The following is a 25,680-nucleotide window of genomic DNA, read 5'->3' on the forward strand; positions in this document are numbered from 1 at the left end:
GAGGACTTGAGAACCAAAATTGTTGAAAAATATCAACAATCTCAAGGTTACAAGTCCATCTCCAGAAATCTAGATTTGCCTTTGTCCACAGTGCGCAACATTATCAAGAAGTTTGCAACCCATGGCACTGTAGCTAATCTCCCTGGGCCTGGACGGAAGAGAAAAATTTATGAAAGGTGTCAACGTAGGATTGTGCAGATGGTGGATAAGCAGCCCCAAACAAGTTCCAAAGATATTCAAGCTGTCCTGCAGGCTCAGGGAGCATCAGTGTCAGCGCAAACTATCCGTCAACATTTAAATAAAATGAAACACTATGGTAGGAGACCCAGGAGGACCCCATTGCTGACACATAAAAAAGACATTAAAAAAAGAGACATAAAAAAGCAAGACTACTTTTTGGTAAAGCACATCATTCTACTGTTTACCAAAAACGGAATGAGGCCTACAAAGAAAAGAACACAGTACCTATAGTGAAATATGGTAAAGGTTTAATGATGTTTCGGGATTGTTTTGCTGCTGCTGGCACTGGTGCCTTGAATGTGTGCAAGGCATCATGAAATCTGAGGATTACCAACAGATTTTGGGTCACACTGTACAGCCCAGTGTCAGAAATCTTTGTTTGCGTCCGAAATCTTGGGTCTTCCAGCAGGACAATGACCCCAAACATACTTCAAAAAGCACCCAGAAATGGATGGCAACAAAGTGCTGGAGAGTTCTAAAGTGGCCAGCAATGAGTCCAGATCTAAATTCCATTGAATACCTGACGAGAGATCTTAAAATTGCTGTTGGGAAAAGGCGCCCTTCCAATAAGAGAGACCTGGAGCAGTTTGCAAAGGAAAAGTGGTCCAACATTCCGTCTGAGAGGTGTAAGAAGCTTATTGATGGTTATAGGAAGCGACTGAAAAAAAAAATCATTGTGCGTCAAAAGTGAAGAAATAACGCCATTTTGTAAATTTTGGGGGCTTCCGTTTCTACGCATTAAATTTTTTGGTAAAAATTACACCTTTTCTTTATTCTGTAGGTCCATATAGGTAACCCTCCATTTCACTATATCATATGGCTCTGCAGTGCCATTAATGTTTAGGTCCGTGCTGATATGCTAAAAGTAAACTACTAAACTACCTTACGGCCCAATGACACATGTAGAGGTAATATATAGTACAACAAAATAACCCCTAGGGGTCCAAAAAAGCCTCTATATTCCATGTGCAAGGCAGGTGGTTGGTGTTGAGGTGTGGGACCTCCTCTAACACCTCTCTGAGGGGAGATAAAAGATCATAGTATTGCCACATTTATAAGTGGTCTAATAGCAACTTCTGTGACCTTTGCACTAGTAGGCACTTTTGAGTCACTCCGATTTGTCACCTCAGGGATCCAATACAATGTGAGGTGCAATTAATATTCTTGTATAGATTTAAGAAATAGGGTCGTCCCACCGACACTGATAGGCTCATCTCATAGACGTCTATGAGTACAGTGGTATTGTGATTTTAATACTTGTATTCCCTACTTTATTATTTGCTCACAATAAAGGTTAAGTTTTAACATTTAGTGTGACACATGGAATATAGAGGCTTTTTTTGACCCCTAGCGGTTATTTTGTTGTACTATATGCTAATTGCCCGCCTCTACATATTTCGCCATCTCTACAGAGTTTTCAAGAGGCGAGTGGCAATCATGGCAACAAAATGGCTGGGGAGGTATTTATAATTACTGTTGTCCACATCATTGTCCTGCGCCCGGTCCAAAAGCCATTCACAATAGTTGTTACAACATATGGTATACCTTATCCAATCCGATCCCAGCAGCGCTAATCGCTACCTTGGTCATCTGTCAACATTCACCTATCATGACAGGTAGCCGGTCTATGTCACTGTTGATGTCCGTGCGCTATCCTATCAACATCATCTCCGTGCGTGGCGCATGTCCTTTCATGCACTCGGAGAACTTCCGCTTCTGCCGGCACTGTATCGCTTGTTGCGCAGTCTCTCTCTTAGTCTCAGAGTCTGTGATAGCAGCCTAGTGCGCATGCAGGCTCCAGTTATGTCTATTCTCATGATATATTGTGCATGATAGCTATCATGAGCCTGGACCGCACTAAATGGAGTTTACTGAAGCGATAGAACCCCGGCAATATTCGCATTCTTTGTAATCAAATTTTTCATGAAATTCGAATTCGTCAGCTTCGATTCGCTCATCTCCAGAGGACATGCTACACGGGAGCCAGGTGTGTATGTGTTTTTTTTTTTTTTTTGGTTACATGAAGGGGGCTACCATCACTACCTATGGTGGGGGCTACTATTTCTACATAAGAGGGGGTACTTTTTCTACCTAAGGTGGGAGCTACTATTTCTACCAAAAGGGGGCTACTGTTTCTACCTAAAGGGGGCGCCTATTACTACCTAAACAGGGCTCCTATTTCTACCTATATGGGGATACTATTTCTACCAAAAAGGGGCTCCTACTGCTACCTAAAGGGGACTCCTATTACTACCTAAAAGGGGTATTGCTACCTAAAGCAGGCTACTTCTACTACCTAAAGGGGGCTCCTATTTCTACCTAAGGGGGCTACTCCGCCCACCGGCCACTGATTGGCAGCTCTTTGCCTATACACAGTGTAGACAGATGGCTACCAATTGATGACTGATGGATGATGCACATGCACCTAATGGGAAAGACTACTTCCCTGTAAAAGATGTTCTTAATATTTATAAAGATATCAAGAGAATAGCTGTGCAGAGTGGTGTAAGTATAGATCGTTCTGTTCAGGGACTCTATCACTAGGTTATGTTGCCCTCAGGTAGGGTAAAGACTTAAAGGGGTACTCCACCCCTAGACATCTTATCCCCTATCCAAGCATAGGGGATATGATGTCTGTTCGTGGGGGTCCCATCGCTGGGGCAGGGCATGATGTCTCGAAGGAGCAGGGCCGTGATTTCACGAACCGTCGTCCCCTGTATCGTGAGTCATCAGGCACGGAGCAAACTTCGGCTTCTTGCTGCATATGAGCTTTCATATCTCATAGCGCTCAGGTAAAATGAAAGTTGTGCTGTGAATGGTTGGTATGGGCAATGTGATAGGTTGCTATAGGCAGCAAAGATAATATTGCTATAAGGCAGCTTAATAAATCTCCCCATTTGTCTCATCAGAAACAACTCCTGTCAGATATTACCTGCAGCAACCACTGCAATGAAAATGTAAAGTCATATGATGGCATTTCAGATGAATATATGGTTGCCTTGAGTCCTCCAGAGCTCATGGGCAGTAACAAGCATTTTGGCCCATATTGGTGGGTTCTTAAACAGTAGACCCCTCTCTGACATGTCAATATTCCCTAATAGGATATATGGACAGGGATTGTACTCATGAGACAACCCCTTTAATATGTTTCTCACATAATATCCAATTGAAATGCTTCTCACCTCTAATTGCCATCCTTTATACTGCATTTGCTTGCCATGAGGTGATATAAAGAAAAGAAAATTGTCTAACATGCATAATTCTATTCCGTCACTGTCTGAAAGTTGTGATTTACATCCTACAACGCTCCCTAAATCTTTCAGTCTTCAAATTCATGTTCCTTTTAGTCTGCTCTTAAATTATTATCCTTTTTATTTTTATCCTCGGATAGATATAAGTTTATCGCAGGCATGCTTAATGCGGACCTGTCAGCAGAAAAAGGAGTTTCAATAGGCATTTGCCTACATAACATTAGTCATCACAAATCTTAATCTCCATAGTCCTTTCCTATTTATCTAGTAGCTATCATTGAAGCAGGGTAGGCGGATATAAGATGGCCAGTGGATGTTGATAAAGATGACATGGGATGGACTTATCTGGGCTTTTGCCATGTTAGGGAATGATTACGTAGAAAATGATTCCGGTAAGTTACAACAACAAATAGATGTAGATATTAACAACATAGCTCAAATTTCATATGCTTAATAAAGCCTTCAGCCTTTCATAACTACGAATTCACATTGGTAATTTTTATGTTAAACATTTAGTATCTTTAGGCTAAATTATGTTATGACATAAACAATCATAAGTTTATATATAATGCAACATTTTTACAACACATGCATTATTAAAGGGGTATTCCAGGAAAAAACTTTTTTATATATATCAATTGGCTCCAGAAAGTTAAACAGATTTGTAAATTACTTCTATTAGAAAATCTTAATCCTTTCAGTACTTACGAGCTTCTGAAGTTAAGGTTGTTCTTTTCTGTCTAAGTCCTCTCTGATGACACCTGTCTCGGGAAAGGCCCAGTTTAGAAGCAAATCCCCATAGCAAACCTCTTCTAAACTGGCCGTTTCCCGAGACAGGTGTCATCAGAGAGCACTTAGACAGAAAAGAACAACATTAACTTCAGAAGCTCATAAGTACGGAAAGGATTAAGATTTTTTAATAGAAGTAATTTACAAATCTGTTTGTTCTATATTACATTCCAAATTCATTGTTGAAATGTTCCTCTTGTCTAATCCTTTGAAAAACCCAATAAAAATCAAGTTAAACGGGAATGCCCTGCAGGCTTTTGAGCCTCACTTGCAATATGAAAAAGGTGTATATCTCAGCACTGGAAAGAACTATATAAATAGAAAAAAATTGCCTGGAATTCAGATAACATCCCTATCTAGCCATGAATTTATTGACACCCATGTTTTTCTGCTGACAGGTCCACTTTAAATTCACTTCCTGTGGACTTACCAACCTCATTTCCTGGCAGTTTGTTTCAAGCATCTACTGCTCTTTTAGCAATAATATTTTCTTACTTTTCTTCTGATCATCTTAATTAACCTCAGCATGGGCCTGTCTTCTGTGCTACATGAGAAGACATCAGTTCTGTAAATGACACTTGGTAGGTGGGGGGCCTGTTGCAAAAATGACATTGGGTTCTAGCAGCTTCAAGTCACTTTTTTGCAACTAGAAACCAATTTTCTAAAATACATGTTGTGAGAATACAGATACCAGTTCAATATCCTATCAATTCTATTTATACAGCACACATGAATTGTGGGATGTCTCTGAATACAACTGCCCAGCTGGGTCCACGGTTCTGACATCAGATGGATTTCTAAACCCAAATCGTACTATAAATCAAGGTAATGCATCTATATAGAAAACTACATATCAAGAGGAAATGTTTCTCTAGGGTTTTGTGAATGTTACCATTTTAACAAAATGTCCTTCCTTTTATAATTGCATTAGGATTCAAAATTAGATTCATTTAATTCGGACTACGGTAGTTCAGCATGTGGAATCCTTAAAAGCTACAGAACTTCCTGAGGAATCATGGAGATCCAGATTTAGATCCCTGGTGAGAGTAGAGGAGTTCTGTAGTATCATTTATTAGCTGGCACTCTCCATTCAAACATATTGTGACTCGATATTTCCTTCCATTGAAATTAATCATTACCATTGTTGCCATTGGTATCAAGACATGAGGTGCCATGTGGACATATTTGTGCTTTTTAAAATTTTGCATACTATTCCAGGTATGAATTGAAAAAAAAACCCAAGAAATATGTCACATAGAAGTGAGGAGGGAATAGAGAGCATGGAACTCTGTATTTACCCTGAGGAACTGGGTGACCACATTTTGTGTGCAGTCCTGTAGAATAGGTTGATGCTACATAAGTTATAGACAATAAATAATATAAAAGATGTATTAAAGTAGATAATGTATAGTTATACTGTGAAACTCTAACATATTAAAGCATACCTGTCATTTGCAAAAACGTTTTATATATTGTAGATAATAACATTATGTGTATATCTGTAATATACTTTGGTTAAATATTTGTACAGTATATTTTTGGGTCCCTGCAGATATTACCTGTGTTTTCTGTTTGAAGACAAAATACAGGAAGTGTGGACTGGACAAGCAGGGCTCTCCTGGCATGCCATAGAGCCTCAGTGCACAGAACCATGTTTGTCCTCAGTGTACAGAGCCCTGCTTGTCCTCAACGCATAGAGCCCTGCTTGTCCTCACTGCACAGAGCCCTGCTTGTCCTCACTGCACAGAGCCCTGCTTGTCCTCACTGCACAGATCCCTGCTTGTCCTCACTGCACAGAGCCCTGCTTGACCTCAGTGCACAGAGCCCTGCTTGTCCTCAGTGTACAGAGCCCTGCTTGTCCTCAACGCATAGAGCCCTGCTTGTCCTCACTGCACAGAGCCCTGCTTGTCCTCACTGCACAGAGCCCTGCTTCTCCTCACTGCAAGGAGCCCTGCTTGTCCTCAGTACACGGAGCCCTGCTTGTCCTCAGTACACAGAGCCCTGCTTGTCCTCAGTACAAAGAGCCCTGCTTGTCCTCAGTGTACAGAGCCCTGCTTGTCCTCAGTACACAGAGCCCTGCTTGTCCTCAGTACACAGAGCCCTAGCTTGTCCTCAGTACACAGAGTCCTGCTTGTCCTCAGTGTACAGAGCCCTGCTTGTCCTCAGTGCACAGAACCATGTTTGTCCTCAGTGCACAGAGCCTTGCTTGACCTCACTGCACAGAGCCCTGCTTGTCCTCAGTACACAGAGCCCTGCTTGTGCTCAGTGTACAGAGCCCTGCTTGTCCTCAGTGCACAGAGCCCTGCTTGTCCTCAGTGTACAGAGCACTGCTTGTCCTCAGTACACAGAGCCCTGCTTGTCCTCAGTACACAGAGCCCTGCTAGTCCTCAGTACACAGAGCCCTGCTTGTCCTCAGTACACAGAGCCCTGCTTGTCCTCAGTATACGGAGTCCTGCTTGTCCAGTGTACAGAGCCCTGCTTGTCCTCAGTGTTAAGAGCCCTGCTTGTCCTCATTGCACAGAGCCCTGCTTGTCCTCAGTGTACAGAGCCCTGCTTGTCCTCAGTATACTGAGCCCTGCTTGTCCTCAGTGCACAGAGTCCTGCTTGTCATCGGTGTACAGAGCCCTGCTTGTCCTTAGTGCACAGAGCTCTGCTTGTTCACCCACACTTCCTGTATTTTGTCTCTGTACATAGACAATAGCTGCAGGGACAAGACAGCATTTTTTCACCCAAAAATAGACACATTTTTAACTCGTGTATATTAGAAATATACATATAATGTTATTATACATTATATATACAGTGGTCCCTCAACATACAATGGTAATTCGTTCCAAATGAACCATTGTTAGTTGAAACCATCGTATGTTGGGGGATCCGTGCAATGTTAAGTATACGAGGTTATACTCACCTGTCCCTGCCACTCTGGACCGTCACCGCTGCCCTGGGCGTCGCCCTCCATCGCTGTCGCCACATCCCCGGGGTGTCCCTGCTGCTCCGGACCATCTCTGCTGCCGGGGATCGTAGCTCTTCATCGCCATCATCACGTCACTGCGCACGCCGCTCCTATTGGATGACGGGACGTCGTGCGCGGCGACGTGATGACGATGAGCGATGGCAATGCAAGGGAGCCCGAAGAGGACGGTCCGGAACGTCGGGGAAAGGTGAGTGACCATCACCGGACCACACGGGGCACCTTAAACGGCTATCCGGTGGCAGCTGAAGCAGTCTGCGCTGCCGGATAGCCGTTTATGTGATGGCCCGACATACAAAAGCATTGTATATTGATGCTGCCTTCAACATGCGATGGCCTCTGAGAGGCCATCGTATGTTGAAATTATCGGGGCCATCGCAGGTCGGGGGATCACTGTATATATATTTTTTTGCAAATGACAGGTACACTTTAAGATTAAAGGGGTACTCCGGGGCCATCGCAGGTCGGGGGATCACTGTATATATATTTTTTTGCAAATGACAGGTACACTTTAAGATTAAAGGGGTACTCCGGCGCTATGACATCTTATCCCCTATCCAAGGGATAGGGGATAAGATGCCTGATTGTGGGGGTCCCGCCGCTGGGGACCCCCGTGATCTTCCACACCGCACCCCATTAGAATCAGCCTCCAGAGCGTGCTAGCTCCGGGTCTGATTACTGACGATCACGGGGGCGGAGCATAGTGACGTCACGGCTCCCCACCCTCGTGACGTCATGCTCCGCCCCCTGAATGCAAGCCTATGGAGGAGGCGTGGCAGCTATCACGCCCCCTCCCATAGTCTTGCATTGAAGGGGCGGAGCGTCATGTCACATAGGGGCGGAGCCGTGTCATCACTATGCTCCGTCCCCGTGATCCCCAGTAATCAGACCCGGAGCGAGCACGCTCCGGGGCTGAATCTAATGGGGTGCGGCGTGGAAGATCACGGGGGTCCCCAGTGGCGGGACCCGCACGATCAGGCATCTTATCCCCTATCCTTAAGATGTCTTAGCGCCAGAGTACCCCTTTCATTTCATTCTTTATTTGTTATCCATTGAAGATACATATTTTCTTGTTATTCAATAATTTCCACTCTCAATTTTTTCTGTTTTTAGCTGCTGCTCTTCTAGTTAAAAATGGGAAACAAGGGATTATGCTTTTGTATCAACGTGGAACTCATGAAAAATTTGGATTTCCTGCACTGTTTATCACTCTTGTATTCTACTTTATTATTTCCTGCTGGACCGCTGGAACTGCGGCTGCAACTGGGCTTGTTGTACCCATGCTGTAAGCAAACTGTTATTCAAATGATGTTATTTATGCTGTTATCCTGATACTCTGGGCAAAGCTGAAAATGTAACTATACCTCAAATTGAACAGGTACAGGTACCAGGTATCAAGGGGGGTCATGCCAATGACTGCTCAAGACCTAAACCTACAAGCGGGCTGCAATGGTGGCCTGCCTAAAAATATTTGTAGATTCCCAGAGGCAAGGACCCTACAACTAGAATTTTGAGGCTTATTTGTGTGTGCCTTCACTCTTGGTAATAGTTGTATTTTTATTTTTTGTATGAAGGATTAATCTAATCACCCTCATGCTGCCTGAACCACTGCCTGAGTTATTGTGATGTTCCAGAGGCTTTTCCCTGCCTCATCAGCCTTGATTGATGGATCTCTATCTGTTTGGATATAGGGAGAGATCTCTTACTCAAGGCCTGTGGGGCGGGCAGAAGCCACCAGGGACCGTTCCAATGACTTGTGGTTCAGGCAGCATGAAAATGATGACAAGTTAACTTTCAAAAGCATTACTTAACTTTGCTTTACCTGAGGAAAAGGTTTAGTGTGATGCTTCTGCCAAAGTAAAACTTAACTTTACAAGCTTGTAGGAGGGAGAGTGTTTTGCTGGTGCCCACAAGACCCCCTATGCCCTGGCTCTTCCAAAGGTACTTTGTGTCTAAGGGAATTTCTGTTTAAATGTGAAACTTTTCACAAGTAGCAAAAACCATCACATATACTATATATTTGTAATTATTAATAGCTATCTAAATGAGGGATGATGTGCTATTCCACAGTATTAAACAAATCACAAACAACATATAAATGTAATATTTTTATTTTTAATGTAGCTAATTACAAATGAAAACATATCTGTTTTAGCTTTGATGATTTTTAAACAAACTTCAGGCAGTTTTCTGTTACATTAAGAGCAGAAGCAAATAACTAAACGTAATATTTTTCATGACATGTGATTTGTAAACTCAACTACAGCTCATTGAAATGCACATAATTGGATCCAGGCCCTGTCAAATGCCTGCAATACTAAATGAGTTAATTTGTTCATAAATGTAGGTAAAAAATATTCTATACCGAGATGTACAAAGTCCTTCTACTTTATTATTGATAGGCCATAAGTAACCCCCACGAATCTGCTGATTGCAGGGGCCTTTTCACTGTGTACCAGGACCAGCACAATACTTAGTAGGCTACATTCACACAGCACAGTTTCTGTTTTCCGCTTAAATTCTGCTCAGAAAAGAAGACTGCGGATTATTATTCACAGTTTTGCAGAGTTTGACTGGAATTCTAGCGCCACAGATTCTGCTCTAAATAAGACTCCCATTAACTTCAATGGGGCTCTAAATGGAATTCCACAAAATTTTAAGACATGTCAAATAATTTTGCGGATTCCATAATGTGGAATTTCTGCATCGGAATGTCTGCTGTGAAATTTCTGCTGTGTGAACGGGACAGTGAAATTCCCATTCTAGATAATGTGCATCTCAGAGCAGAATATTTCTGTGGAATTCTACTTGGAAATTCCGACATGTAAACATGTAAGCCTTATAGTTATTGAGCCCAGTACTGCAGTTTACCACAGTCTCATTTAAAAAGTACCTGTCACCAATATAAACTTTTCTAAACTAACTCAGGCTATGTTCCCTAACGACTCCTAACACCCCTCCAATCCTTAAAAAAAAAATTCCGAGCTTTAAAAAATCTTACCTTTCTTCGTGCAATCTCCCAGCGGGAGAAAGTGGGCATTTCCCAGCAGGCATGACATCACTGAAGACTGCTGGGGGACCACTTCTGCCCTCACATTGTTGCAGTATTGTGATGAATAGAAGACCTCAAGCTCTGTGCATGTTTCAGTGAGGCTCTATGCATGTTTCAGTGAGGCTCTGTGCATGTTTCAGTGAGGCTCTGTGCATGTTTCCGTGAGGCTCTGTGCATGTTTCCGTGAGGCTCTTTGTAGCTTTCAATGAGGCTCTGTGCTGCTGTTAATCAAGCTCAGTGCAGTCAGATCCAATTCCTGATATTGGCTCCTGCCAGGCTGGGAGGAGACCAAACTCACTGTATTAATTGTAAAAGGGAACAGAACAGAGCCACCTAGTGCCGGAAGTTGGAGCCCCACAAATCTGATATTCAAAGCCTATCCTGATAAAACCTCATTTAATTTAATAAGCCTAATTTTCAGATTAGAATCAGTTAATGTTTCTGTATATAGAAAATAGAAGTGTGATGTGTGATGTACCCTGAAAAAAGATAAAAACACTTTTGCTGATTTGGGACATACAGTATGTTTTACCTATCATGTCTAGTTGTCCTTCATAAGCTCTCTATAGTAAGGCTGTGCCTACACACAGGTTTTTATTGAATACAAAGTCAGTAATGGATCATAAATAGAAGACACATATAAAAAGGAAAGACTTCTCCTTTTTTCAAATCCTTTCTGTACTTTGTATTCAGTAGTTGCAATTAAAAAGCTGAATGTGTGAACACAGCCTAAGTGATGAAAACTAGTGCAGACAGAAAGTTATGATATGACAACATTTCTAGAATTTGTAATTTGGAGACTATTTCTGATTCTTACCACTAGGGCACATCATTGAAACCTTTGAAGCAGAATAATTAATTTATTGTCCCTGTACCAATTAGCAGACAAAATAATATAAACCATAATGTTCATTATTTTATATATATATATATATATATATATATATATATATATATATGCATGATTAGCTAGATATTTTCATATATAAATGATATGCAGGCTTTCTTATGTCAAAGATGCTTTTTTGCAGGTACACAGGTGCCTTGTTTGGCAGGATTGTTGGGTTAATCATGGTGTACTTGTTTGGAGTCCAAACTGATGAGTATGGTGCATGGATTGACCCTGGGCTGTTTGCAGCAATTGGTTCAGCTGCTTATTTTAGTGGTGTTTCCAGACTGACCATATCACTCACTGTTATCATGGTAAGTACAAGTGGACTGTTTTACTGTTTGCTAAACAAATTGTCATCTATTTGAACCTGATACTCACTTAATTTGTGTCATGTAAGTTGATTTGGAGCTACTTTAAATATAAGGAGAAATATAGTAATCTCATCAGCGATCGTTTGTGTGGCCTGGTCTGCAATTGATTAAAGCCATGTGAAGGCTTATTAAACAAGTGCGATCAATGAGAACAGTGATTTTTATTGGGAACTGCTTAGGCAATATAAAAAGTCTCTACATTTTAGACCACTTAGTTGGCGTACTTCATGCCAAAAGTGTGCACCAAATTTTTCATTACATATTCGTTTCCAGTGTAGTCACGTTTCTTTACTGCTAATCCACATACACTTTTAGAGCAACAAGCAACAGTGTCTAAAAATCTTTAAAAAATGGGTAGATGTAGCGCAAGCATATATATGGCGGTTTTCAAATAGCACATTTACATAAGTAAATCTGTCTCATTACACCCTGAAAATGAACACACAACTATGCAAAGTACATAAGTGACTGACAGGACATAGCTGAGTGTAATACTAAGTACACGATTTTAGGCAAAGTGGGGCCCCAAATGCTTAAACATTGTAACAATATGATCACATTCAGCCAATTCAGGTAGAGTGGCATGCTAGAAACATTGCTTCTGTCTTAAACAATCAGGGGCACACACTACAAGAAATATGTCCCCTCTAAAAACACACAAAATATTTATATGCATAGTTATAAAATAATAACACTACAGAGGTGTGGAATTCATGTCACCTAACGTTCCGTATATGTGGTTCCGAGCACTGGGCAGGTGCATTTTTTTCATGTTTAGCCCCGCTTCAGGCAAGCTGCAGAGCCAGACAGAAATCCAGTGGCAGCTGCAAACATATTGGCCCAGATTTATCAAACTCTGTGAGAGAAAAAGTGGAGTGACTTTCCCACAGCAACCAATCACAGCTCACCTATAGAGCTGAGGTAAAGTGAAAGCTGAGCTGTAATTGGTTGCTGTGGAAAAATCTCTCCACATTTGCTCTCACACAGTTTGATAAATCTGGGCCATTTAGTGTATGTCCACATAGCGGACTGTCCGTGCGGAATTCCGCAGGAATATTCTGTACGGACATTCGGCTGCAGCAGATCCCTATTGATTTCAATGGAATTTTGCTGCACTGTTCACATGGTGGAATTTCTGCGACAAAAACATGTTTCTGCCATGGAAATCGATCGGAAATCGATTCCGGAGTCCACAAAAAGAACAGACGTGTCTATTCTTTTTGTGGATTTAGCTTGGAAATGCATTGCCGTCTATTTCAGAGCGGTCCTAGTGGATTGATTATTCAAATGTGCGAAAAGTCCGCACATGTTTTCCAGGTGGCCATTCCGGACATTTTACACTGTGTTAACATAGCCTTACAGCCACAGCTATTACTGCATGCCCCCTCCACAGAAGATTACTGGGCTAGAGGGTATGGAGTGATGTTCAACAGGTGTAGGGTTAACTTACTACATGTCCCGTTTCTTTAACCCCTTAAGGACCGAGGGTTTTTCCGTTTTTGCATTTTCATTTTTTCCTCCTTGCCTTTAAAAAATCATAACTATTTAGATTTTGCACCTAAAAATCCATATGATGGCTTATTTTTTGTGCCACCAATTCTACTTTGTAATGACGTCAGTCATTTTGCCCAAAAATCTACGGAGAAACGGAAAAGAAATCATTGTGACACAAAATTGAAAAAAAAACAGCCGTTTTGAAATTTTGGGGGCTTCCGTTTCTACGTAGTGCATTTTCCGGTAAAAATGACACCTTATCTTTATTCTGTAAGTCCATACAATTAAAATGATACCCTACTTATTTAGGTTTGATTTTGTCGTACTTCTGGAAAAAATCATAACTACATGCAGGAAAATGAATACGTTTAAAATTGTCATCTTCTGACCCCTATAACTTTTTTATTTTTCCGCGTATGGGGCGGTATGAGGGCTCATTTTTTGCGCCATGATCTGAAGTGTTTAGCGGTACCATTTTTGCATTCATAGGCCTTTGCATTGATAGGACTGATTGATTTTTATTCATTTTTTCATGATATAAAAAGTGACCAAAAATGCACTATTTTGGACTTTGGAATTTTTTTGCGCGCACGCCATTGACCGTGCGGTTTAATTAATGATATATTTTTATAATTCGGAAATTTCCGCACACGGCGATGCCATATATGTTTATTTTTATTTACACTGTGTTTTTTTTTTAATGGGAAAAGGGGGGTGATTCAAACTTTTAATAGGGGAGGAGTTAAATGATCTTTATTCACTTTTTTTTTTGCGCTTTTTTTTTTTGCAGTGTTATAGCTCCCATAGGGACCTATAACACTGCACACACTTATCTTTATCATTGATCACTGGTTTCTCATAGGAAACCAGTAATCAATGATTCTGCCTCTTCACTGCTCATGCCTGGATCTCAGGCACTGAGCAGTCATTCGGCGATCGGACAGCGAGGAGGCAGGTAAGGACCCTCCGCCTGTCCTGTAAGCTGTTCAGGATGCCGCGATTTCGCCGTGGCTATGCCGAACAGCTCCCTGAGCTAACCGGCATACTTTCACTTTAGACGCGGCGTTCAACTTTGAATGCCGCGTCTAAATGGTTAATAGCGCGCTGCACCGCGATCAATGCCGCGCGCTATTAGCCACGGGTCCCGGCCGGGCCCGACCCGCTATGATATAGATATCGGGATCGGGAGCGGACACATGACATACCGGTACGTCATGTGTCCTTAAGGGGTTAAATAGCACCCAGCTTTTCCAGGCTCTTGAATGGCACATCTGCTTACAGCAGTGTTTTACAGTCAGACTTTGTAATGATTACAGAGTAAAGAGTCTTTACAGGGTCTGACTGTCACACACAGCTTTATCAGGCTCCTAAATGGCACATCTGCTTAGAAAAGAAACCATATGACCAATATTTAACCCCTTAAGGACTCAGACAATTTTATTTTTACGTTTTTGATTTTTCCTCCTCGCCTTCAAAAAATCATAACTCTTTTATATTTTCATCCACAGACTAGTATGTGTAGTTTTTTTTTTTACACTTTTTGGGGGTGAAATAGGGAAAATGGGACAATTTTCATTGGGGGAGGGGGTTTTTCATATTTTTTTTACTTTTTTTTTACTTCTTTTACTTTTATTTTTATTACTATTTATACTATTTATAGCAATCATTCGATTGCTAATACTGTTCAGTGCTATGCATAGGACATAGCACTGATCAGTATTATCGGTCATCTTCTGCTCTGGTCTGCTTGATCGCAGACCAGAGCAGAAGACCCGTGGATGGCAGCGGAGGCATGTGAGGGGACCTCCGGCTGCCATGCTGGATGATCGGATCGCCACGGCAGCGCTGCGGGCGATCCGATCATCCATTCAAAGTACCGTGATGCTGCAGATGCCGTGATCTGTATTGATCACGACATCTGAGGGGTTATTGGCGTGCCCGCTGTCCTCTTGATGGGGCTGCGTTAAGCGACGAGACATGTCGAGGGGGGCTGAGTTTTTAATACAGTGAACACTCCAACCTGAATTGCACACTGCAGGTGCACATGGGAATCATATACATTGGGACATAGTAGCCTGTCTGGCACTAATTTAGATGTGTTCCTTTCCTGTATGGCCACCCATACGCTCCAGCTTTCTCTGCCTTATATGACTCTGAGCAGAAGGCAGACTGCCAAATATGAAACATTATTAAAATCATTCAAATATTGAAACAATAACTAGTGTCAGTGCTAAACTCCCTATAACATGTTGAAGGTTATTATCAGAACCAGTGGGATAGAAATTGCATTCTTCCTAATAAAATATATTTAGAATTGACTATTCATGCAATATACATGCTTTTCGGAAGGCTGCCCTTAAGGGGTATTCCAGGAAAAACTTTTTTTTATGTCAACTGGCTCCAGAAAGTTAAACAGATTTGTAAATTGCAATCTTATAGAGAGGGACTCGGCACCACCTAGACTTGCACTAGGATAAAGCAATCTATTCGAATATAGCAGGCTATTCGGTCTTTCAGTGTCTTCCCTTGCAACAGCTGGAGGGACTTCAGTGGTGCTCAACGTATAAGACAAATCCATACAAAATGCAAGCAATAGAAGAAGGTAGAAACGGAGCAACTCACCACACTGACCCAGGTATTCTATGCAAGTGGTTCTTCAACCATGGAAGACAAGAAGGGGAGAGTGAGAGCGGGATGCTGGGGTGTCCACTCGGTGACGGGACCGTTTGGCGCCGTTTGGCGCCTGAACGCTTCGCTTTTGTTTTGTATGGCGAAAAGACAGTAACCTGGAGACACTATTACAGTCAATCTCACGGCCATGGTGTTAAGTGACGACCTGATACTAGTGTTGAATAAAGGGTTAAATTTGGTTTGCAGGAACCATTTGAATATTTAGAATTTGAAGAAGATATGGCTAAAGCCATCCGCAGATTAGCTTTAAAAACAAATACAAAAACAAAACAAAAGCGGTAAAAAACCATACAACGTTGTGAAAAAAGAGGGGGAAACTAAATGAACGATAGGCCCTATAGGGTTTAGAGTAGTCTCAGGGCATTCCATACAAGATGAGAATATTATACATACTTTATTCTCATTAACGGAAGAAGAATTAGAGATGGAACACATTGACATGGGGGAGGAAGACCTCTTTCGCGGAGGCAACCCCTCCCATTTCAATCCACCCGTCTTCCCGGGCAGCTCTGTGGATTTATTCCACAGAGCAGTATGTCAAGACGTTAAATCTCTGATCTACCCCCCTATTGTACATAATATCTCCAAGAAAGAGAAAGAAGCCCTAAGTAAGTTAGCCGAAAGAGAAGACATAGTTCTGTCTGGAGCTGACAAAGGGGGCTCCGTTGTTCTTTGGTACAAAAAGGATTATGATTCCGAAGCTGAGCTTCAGCTCGGAAACATAACCATTTATGAGAAGCTAAAAAGCGATCCTGTCCACAAAATTATAGATAATCTGCGTACATTACTACATAAATATGTCAATCTTAATATTCTGACAGAAAAAACAGCAGAAAAACTTCTACCAGAAACCCCATCAAAACCCAAATGGTATATCCTGCCAAAAACCCATAAAGCTGTAACACCTCCCCCTGGGCGACCCATAGTGGCCGGAATAGGGTCCCCCACTTCCTACCTCTCTGGCTAGGTAGATTGGCTCATATCCCCACTTCTTCCTCATATTCCATCCTATCTAAAAGATACTGGAGAACCTATTTCAGCCCTGGACACTTTCCATTGGCAGAATACTTACACCTTGGCTTTGATTGACGTAGAGAGCCTGTACACCCGCATACCTCAGGGTGCGGGTGTGCAGGCTCTCCGTCAGTTTCTAACTACATCAGATAAATCCCCAGCCTTTATAGAGTTTGTCACGGAATCCACTTCATTTATTCTAAATAATAATTGTTTCCAACATGGCGAACAGTGGTTCAAACAAAGGCTTGGGACGGCCATGGGTACGCCCATCTCTTGTTCCTTTGCGAATATTTATCTTGCTTTGTTGGAAGCTAAGTATGTATTTACCACCAGTAACCCCTTTGTAAAAAAACATTAAACTTTTCCTGCGTTACGTTGATGATATTTTTGTGGTGTGGGATGGGACAGACAGTTTGATGCATTCGTACATCATCTTAATCATGAAAATGACATGAATATGACTTTTACTTACACTTTTGGTAATAAGTCTCTTGAATTTCTGGATGTGCAAATAGACATTATTGACGATTGTATCGTCACATCAGGATTTAGAAAATCCACATCTAGAAATTCAATACTACACTACTCCTCTTCCCATCCCACGCATACAAAAAATGGGATCCTGAAAAGTCAGTTCTTCAGACTGAAAAGAATTAATAATAACCATGATAAATATAAGGTACAAGCTGACACCCTACAGAACAGGCTGAAAAAGAGGGGATATCCAGATAAAGTACTTAAAGATGCTAGAAGGACCGTGGACCAAATCCTAAGACATTCTTTATTGAAATCACAAAAAATAAAAATAACAATAATAGGTTTACTTTTACCTTCAAAAATACTAACATGAACGAAATAATTAAGAAATCAATCCGAAAACATTGGTTTATGTTACAGCAAGATGAAGACCTCAAATCTCTGACAGAACTGAATCCCATAGTAACACATAGAAGAAATGTAACTATTCAAGATTTTTATAACAAAAAGAAAAGGCTTAAAAAACCTAATACTAATTGGTTAACAGATTCTCGCCCTGTAGGTAACTTTGCTTGCGGTTCCTGCAAACAATGTAAAAATAATCTAAAGGTAACATAGTCAAGTTAGGTGGGCATGACATTAAGTTGAAACAATATTTCACCTGCAAGACAAATTATGTGGTCTATTGCCTGGTTTGCGCGTGTGGGCGATATTACGTGGGAAAGACTATTCGGCCTCTCTATCACAGAGTAAGGGAACACCTAAAATCATTAACCACTGGAGTAGGGGCACCCCGTCTTATCGCCCACATGCGCTCACACCATAACAATAACCCTGATGATATTAAATTTGCCGGAATAGAACGTGTAGAAAACGCCCCTAGAGGTGTGAACAGACACCAACAACTCCTAAGAAGTGAAGCCAGGTGGATCATCCGGACGGATGCCACTGGTCCCCTAGGACTTAATGAAAAACAAGAATATGGTGCACTCTTATAGTAGTTAACTACATAGTACTGGAAGTTCGCATAATAGGAAGTTGCTTTTAATGTTTGTATAACATGTTTTATTATATATTTTTGTATCTAAGTTAAGAACCAATGACCTGCAGTTCACCTGCAGCGTTATCAGGATTTACCTGTATTAAAGCACTCCCCTTCCTGTGACCTCACTATCCCGGTCTGATGAAGCGCAAAGGCGCCAAACGGTCCCGTCACTGAGTGGATACCCCCACGTCCCGCTCTCACTCTCCCCTGCTTGTCTTCCATGGTTGAAGCTTTGGAATAAAGAACCACTTGCATAGAATACCTGGGTCGGTGTGGTGAGTTGCTCTGTTTCTAAGATTTGTAAATTACTTCTATTAAAAAATCTTAATCCTTTCCATACATATGAGCTTCTGAAGTTAAGGTTGTTATTTTCTGTCTAAGTGCTCTCTGATGACACGTGTCTCGGGAAACGCCCAGTTTAAAAGAGGTTTGCTATGGGGATTTGCTTCTAAACTGGGCGTTTCCCGAGACACGTGTCATCTGAGAGCACTTAGACAGAAAAGAACCAACTGTTTATAGTTTTTTTTCTTCTTTTTTTACCCTTTTCAGCATTTTATTAGTAATATTTAATATACTAGAAATATTAATATAAGATAGATTATAAGATCAGGGTAGATGTTTCTGGAGGTGTTGTTAAGAAGAGAACATTTTGGTACCTGTAGTTAACTACCTTCCACAGAATCAATCCCAGCCTACCTATAAACCAAAACACAGCTTCAGGTAGATATATTATGGGATGCTTTACCTAGTTATATTCCTAGTAGTCAGATTGTTACTTGCATTATACCATTGGCTCTACTGCTTTGTTCTAATGTTATAATAAATGACAGCCCCTGAAAAAACATGTAACTTTTTGGCTGAAATGTAAAAGGCTGTGTTATGGGACAGAGGATTTGTATGTGGCAAAAATCTCTTAAAAGGATGTCTGGTACATACATATTGTCTATTTTTTCTAATTTGGTCAAAAAATGTTGTTATTCTTGGCTTTTAATTTATAATCTTCCATTTGGAGATTGTAAGCAATCTTAAAGACATTGTGTGAAAGGAAATAATCAGCTTTTTATAATACATGATAGATGCATTTTATATGCGGTGTTGAAGGATATTTTTCCAAATCATACATCGATGTACACAAAACACAAAGACACGTGTTATTTAACCCCTTAACAACCAAGCAAATGCAAATTTTTGGATTTACATTTTTGTCTCTTCTCGTTCTAAGGCCATTTTCACACAGCAGAATATTTGCAGAATTTCGGAAATGCACTGAATTTACGAGCAGTTTACGCTGAACTAATTGACATGTTAATTCTTTCTGTGGAGTCTGGAATAGGGATTTCTGCAGCAGAACTCTGGAATTCTTCGGCCAGATTTTGCTCTGAAATTCTGTTCTATGAATATGGCCCTAGTGTCATAACTCTTTTATTTTTTCATCTACAGAGCCATATGAAAGCTTTTTTTTTTTTTTTTTTGCAGGACCGGTTGTACTTTTTAACCTTATTTTACCTTAAACAAGCAAAACAGGAAAAAAAATGTTTGTTAGAGAAAATTGAGAAAAAAACAAAACAATTTTGTAAATTTTGGGGGATTTATTTTAATGTCATTCATTGTGGAGTAATGTCATTCACTGTGGAGTAAAAAGTTTTTTTTTTTATTTGTCAGTTCTATACAATTAGAATGATATACAATTTTTATAGGACACATTGGGCTATTTACTTATTTGTTTGCAATGTTTTTTTATTCGGTTTTGGGGCCAGTTTGCATGATTTTCGCTATTAAAAAAAACAATAAACCCGACCAATTTTCCACTTTTCTCAGAAAACCTGTAAACGGGTGTGACCCCGACAAAAGGGTGTGTTCCTGACAAAAGGGCCATGTCTAAGGTTTCCACATAAATGTGGTGGATATGAGCTCTGGAAAATAACAGTTGTTAAAAAAGCAAATCGTAAAATTAGTAAATCCCATGGAAAACTACCTGTTGGGGAAAAAGAAAGAAAACTACACACCACTCTTAGTAAATCAAACCCATTTTGTTTTATTCCTTAAAATAAATTACAAACTTAAAAAAAAATCGCCATATGCTAAAGATGTACAAGTAAAACACTGGGTCTGTTTTTGTCCTGCTGTTCCAGTTGTCAGTAAATGCACCTTGACTGAGAAACAGAGAAGTTGTTGGCAGATTACCCATATAACATTGCCTGTAACTGGCCTGACACAGAAGGTCCATGCCAATGTACATGGACCTTCTGTGTGATACATGAAAGTAGGAAAACACTGGCCAGGACCTCTTGTTTTGGGTAGGTAGAGGTGTAGTTCCATGGTAAAATACTAAAAATAGAGCCAATTTTATGTATGTTCATAATAGAAAGAACATTTTCAGTATTAAATGTAGTCATACATTGGGCAGTGGGCGCCATAAACAATGTCACCTAAATATTGTAATTCAGAAATCGTTCATATTCAAACTTCTAATACCTAAGAAAGTGACCTGAGTTGATGACAATATACTCTGTGTGTACATAGTTTCACTGCATGGGTACATTGATGTCCAATTTAAAAGGACCTTGTTTGTAACCAGAATCAGTATAAGTACACCTCTTAAAGTAGTAGCAGTGGCGATTTGGAAGTGAATCAGTACAATTTACAGTTCTGGCCAACACATTTTTTAAAAGGTGCATAAAAAGATATACAAGTAAAACATTGGTCTTTGTCCTGCTGTTCTAGCTGTCAGCAGGGCCGGCATTAGGGGTAGGCAAACAGGGCATTTTCCCAGGGCCCCCATCCACCAGAGGGCGACCTGCAGCTTCCCTGAATCACATGGCTTTGGCAGAGTGCATCAGCAGCAGCCTGCAGCATTTGGGAGTGCACCTCGCTATAGTTGATTACTGATAACAGCAGAGGTTCACTCCACACTGCAGTGTGTGCTGCAGGTGCTCTGCTCCTTTAGGAACTCCCCCTTCCTTCCCCTAGCTCCTCTCCTCTTCCATCTTCCTGCTGCTGGTGTAACACAGCTGAGCAGTCGAGACGAAGAGGACGGGAGGTAGTGTACAGCACCATGAAGCTTAGAGCCTTGCCCCCATAGCTGCTTCTCCACTGCACACAACTATTTTTTTCTAGTAAGTGTAATTATATGTGGTGTGTAACTTGTATTTACTGTATGTTTACACAAATAATGTGTTTATGTATGTGTGAATAATAATGCGTTTTAATGTGTTTACAATAGTAGAGCTGGTCTGGCAGAGTAATCAGGCAGTGTTCACATATAGGGTGTGCAAAAACGTTTACCGCTATCTACATTCAGGGTGGTGCTCAGTAACAGGGCATCAAACAATCATAAGGTAGATTGAAATAAGGGCACTCACCCACTGTAGATGATTATTACAGTTTTTAAATTTTCGGTGCATAATAAAAATTCAGCGGGGAGCTGCGTACCAATGGGCAGGGGAACCGGAATCAGCGTACTGCTCCAGCCATCTGGAACACAGTAGTGTCCCTCCATACCCAGTGGATCGACACTGTACAACCCTGTAAGGCCCATTATCATTACAAATCACACGTATATGTGTGTATGTAAATTTAAGAAAAGGCGTGATTACACTATAAATATTATCATTAAATGTAAATGCTGCTTATGGTGATATTTACACAACACCATTTGAGCAGGGCATCAGCTGTATAATACTGCAGGCACCTGCAAGTTATTGCGTAGGTGTAATTGCTATTCTCACACTGCACTGTAGTAATATAGCAGTATGCAGGAACAGCCTACTTACTGTAAGGTACTATTACAGTGCTGCGTCTGCTCCCAATACATTTTTGAACATTACTGTCCGCCCCCACCATGTGTGCCCAATCCTGCCCACTTCCTGCAACATGAGTGTCCAATCCTGCCCACTCCCTGCAACATGTGTGTCCAATCCTGCCCACTCCCTGCAACATGTGTGTCCAATCCTGCCCACTCCCTGAAACATGTGTGTCCAATCCTGCCCACTCCCTGCAACATGTGTGTCCAATCCTGCCCACTCCCTGCAACATGTGTGTCCAATCCTGCCCACTCCCTGCAACATGTGTGTCCAATCTGGCTAGCTCTTGCTATTATTTATGCAAATAACCCCATTTACATTATCCACCAGCTTTTCTAGGCTTCTGAATGGCACATCTGCTTAGTACAGCAACCACATGGCCACCATTGCAGGGATAATTAAATTATTTCAGAAGTTGTTCAGCATGTGCATAAAGGGATTCAGCTATAAGCAGATATGCCATTCAGGAGCATGGAAAAGCTAGGTCAGATATTCTCATCTAGATTTTATATTCTCCTGAATTGCTTATCTTCATATAGCTGGATCCATTTATTCACATGCAAACTCCAGAAATCATATGATTCCTTAAATAGCGGTCATTTGGTTGCTGTTCTAAGCAGATGTGCCATTTAGGAGCCTAATAAAGCTGTGTGTGACAGCTCCCACTGCCGAAAGGCAAATCTGCACCACTATATAAATGTCACTGCTGTAGTCAGTGGTCTGGTCGGTGGGCAGTTGGGCACTGTATATATATATGTACCGTATTTTTCGCCGTATAAGACGCACTTTTTCTTCCCCAAAACTGGGGGGAAAAAGTCGGTGCGTCTTATACGGCGAATACACCCCTATCGCGGCGGTCCCTGCGGCCGTCAACGGCCGGGACCCGCGGCTAATACAGGACATCACTGATCGCGGTGATGCCCTGTATTAACCCTTCAGACGCGGCGATCAAAGCTGACCGCCGCGTCTGAAGCGAAAGTGACACTAACCCGGCTGTACAGTCGGGCTTTTCGGGACCACCGCGGCGGTCATGAACAGCCCGACTGAATAGCCGGGTTAGTGCTTACAGGACACCGGGAGGGACCTTACCTGCCTCCTCGGTGTCTTCTCCGTTCAGGGATCCCCTGTATGGCCGGCGCTCTCCTTCCTCGTCATCACGTCGTCGCGTATGTGCGTCGGCGTGCGTAACGACGTGATGGCGGCGACGGAGAGTAGTATTACCTACTATGCAGTGGTCTTCAATCTGCGGACCTCCAGATGTTACAAAACTACAATTCCCAGCATGCCCGGACAGCCAACGGCTGTCCGGGCATGCTGGGAGTTGTAGTTTTGCAACATCTGGAGGTCCGCAGGTTGAAGACCACTATTGGGTTCAAAATCTTGAATTTTTTAGATTTTGCATCTAAAAATAGGGTGCGTCTTACACGCCGGTGCGTCCTATAGGGCGAAAAATACGGTATATATATTTAAGTCCAGTCAGTGGCCGTTGTACAATGTCACACAACATTCTGGTACACTTGTACCAGATGATGGTGGGTAGAGGAGACAGCAAGAAGTTGCATGTCCGCAGTGGACACAGCATGACGCCAGCCCCGGGTGAGCTCAGTCAGCTGGGACTCTGGACGGAAGTTTGAGGGTGGGAAATAACATATAGAGGCCAGGTCTGTGGTGTGGGAATGTGTGTGGAATTTGCGGGACATTATGTTATGTGTGTGGACAGATGTACAGAATGACAGATTCTGTACTGGGCCACCACATTACCCTGTGCTACTTAAAGAAACGGGGCATGTAGTAAATTAACCCCACACCTGTTGAACATCACTCCATACCCTCTAGGACAGTAATCTTCTGTGGAGGGGACATGCAGGGATAGCTGTGGCTGTAAGGCTATGTTCACACAGTGTAAAATGTCCTGAGTGGCCTGGAAAACACGTGCAGACTTTTCGCACATTTGAATAATCTACTAGGACTGCTCAGAAATAGACGGCAATGCATTTCCAAGCTAAATCTACAAAAAGAATAAACACGTCTGTTCTTTTTGTGGACTCCGGAATCGGGATTTCCATGGCAGAAACATGTTTTTGTCGCAGAAATTCCACCATGTGAACAATGCAGCAAAATTCCATTGAAATCAATAGGAATCTGCTGCAGCCGAATGTCCGTCCAGAATATTCCTGCAGAATTCCGCACGGACATTCCGCTGTGTGAACATACACTAAATATGTTTGCAGCTGCCACTGACCTTCTGTCTGGCTCTGCAGCTTGCCTGAAGCGGGGCTAAACATGAAAAAAAATGCACCCGCCCAGTGCTCGGAACCACATGTCCGGGACGTTAGGTGACATGAATTCCACACCTCTGTAGTGTTATTATTTTAGAACTATGCATATAAATATTTTGTGTGTTTTTAGGGGACATATTTCTTGTGGCGTGTGCCCCTGATTGTTTAAGACAATAGCATCGTTCCTAACATGCCACTCTATCTGAATTGGCTGAATGTGACCGTATTGTTACAATATTTTAGCATTTGGGGCCCCACTTTTAGTTATACACTTTGCCTAAAACGGCCCTGGTTGTCAGTAAATGCACTTTCTCTCAAGGACAAACAGAGAAGTTACACTGTGACAGATCTTTATGTCAGTGGGATTTTCTCATATTGTCACTAGATTAACAATACCTGGCTGTTTGCCTTTTAGATAGGAAGGTAGGGAGGCAGGGGTAGTCAGATAAATGCGGAATTTAATAGCCAGTAAATCAAATGTAAAAGCCAACTGGATTTTAAGGCACCAGAAAAAAAAAACATTCCTCTAAAAACATTCACTCTAAAATTGCTATTCAACATTGACTACCTGGAATTTGTTGTTCAATGCAAATAGATTTTGCTGGAAATAATGAAAAGACTTTTTACCTGTAAATATAATGAAAATACTTTTTTCCCATTCTACGGCACTACTTTGATGGCAGTTCTGATGAAAACTGGAGTTACGCATATTATTACTTTGGGATTAATGTTGAGCGGCATAGGCAATATTCGAATTCGTGATATTTCGCAAATATATATAAGAATATGCGATATTCGCGAATAAAATTCGCATTGCGAATATTCGCGAGCAACACTATTTGGGATACCTTCAGGGTCCCCAATTAACACAATCTTACAGTCTAACAAGTATATATCTTGTTAGGTAGTGTCTGAGGGACTTTAAAGGGGTACTCCGGTGAAAACATTTTTTTATTTTTTTTAAGTCAACTGGTGGCAGAAAGTTAAACAGATTTGTAAATTACTTCTATTAAAACATCTTAACGCTTCCAGTACTTATTAGCTGCTGAATACTACAGAAAAAATTCTTGTCTTTTTGGAACACAGAGCTCTCTACTGAATCACGAGCACAGTGCTCTCTGCTGACATCTCTGTCCATTTTTAGAACTGTCCAGAGTAGGAGAAAATCCCCATAGCAAACATATGTTGCTCTGGACAGTTCCTAAAATGGACAGAGATGTCAGCAGAGAGCACTGTGCTCGTGATGTCAGCAGAGTGCACTGTGTTTCAAAAAGAAAAGTATTTCCTCTGTAGTATTCAGCAGCT

The 25,680-nt window shown here is 41.5% G+C and overlaps 1 protein-coding gene across 4 annotated transcripts in view; it reads left to right on the forward strand.

Annotated features, from left to right (window-relative positions):
* LOC130274057 (chloride channel protein C-like) overlaps positions 1-25,680 on the forward strand; it is a 245,721-nt gene that overhangs the window by 59,223 nt on the left and 160,818 nt on the right. For all 4 annotated transcript variants that reach the window (XR_008844224.1, XM_056521886.1, XM_056521885.1 and 1 more), the window contains exons 11-13: positions 5,005-5,105; positions 8,368-8,539; positions 11,338-11,509. Coding sequence is in view for 3 of the 4 variants with exons in the window: in XM_056521886.1 (XP_056377861.1) it covers positions 5,005-5,105; positions 8,368-8,539; positions 11,338-11,509 (445 nt within the window). In the remaining variant the exon portion in view is untranslated. The remainder of the gene's footprint in view (positions 1-5,004; positions 5,106-8,367; positions 8,540-11,337; positions 11,510-25,680) is intronic.

The sequence above is a fragment of the Hyla sarda genome, chromosome 5, assembly GCF_029499605.1.
Source record: "Hyla sarda isolate aHylSar1 chromosome 5, aHylSar1.hap1, whole genome shotgun sequence".
Taxonomy (NCBI): Eukaryota; Metazoa; Chordata; class Amphibia; order Anura; family Hylidae; genus Hyla; species Hyla sarda.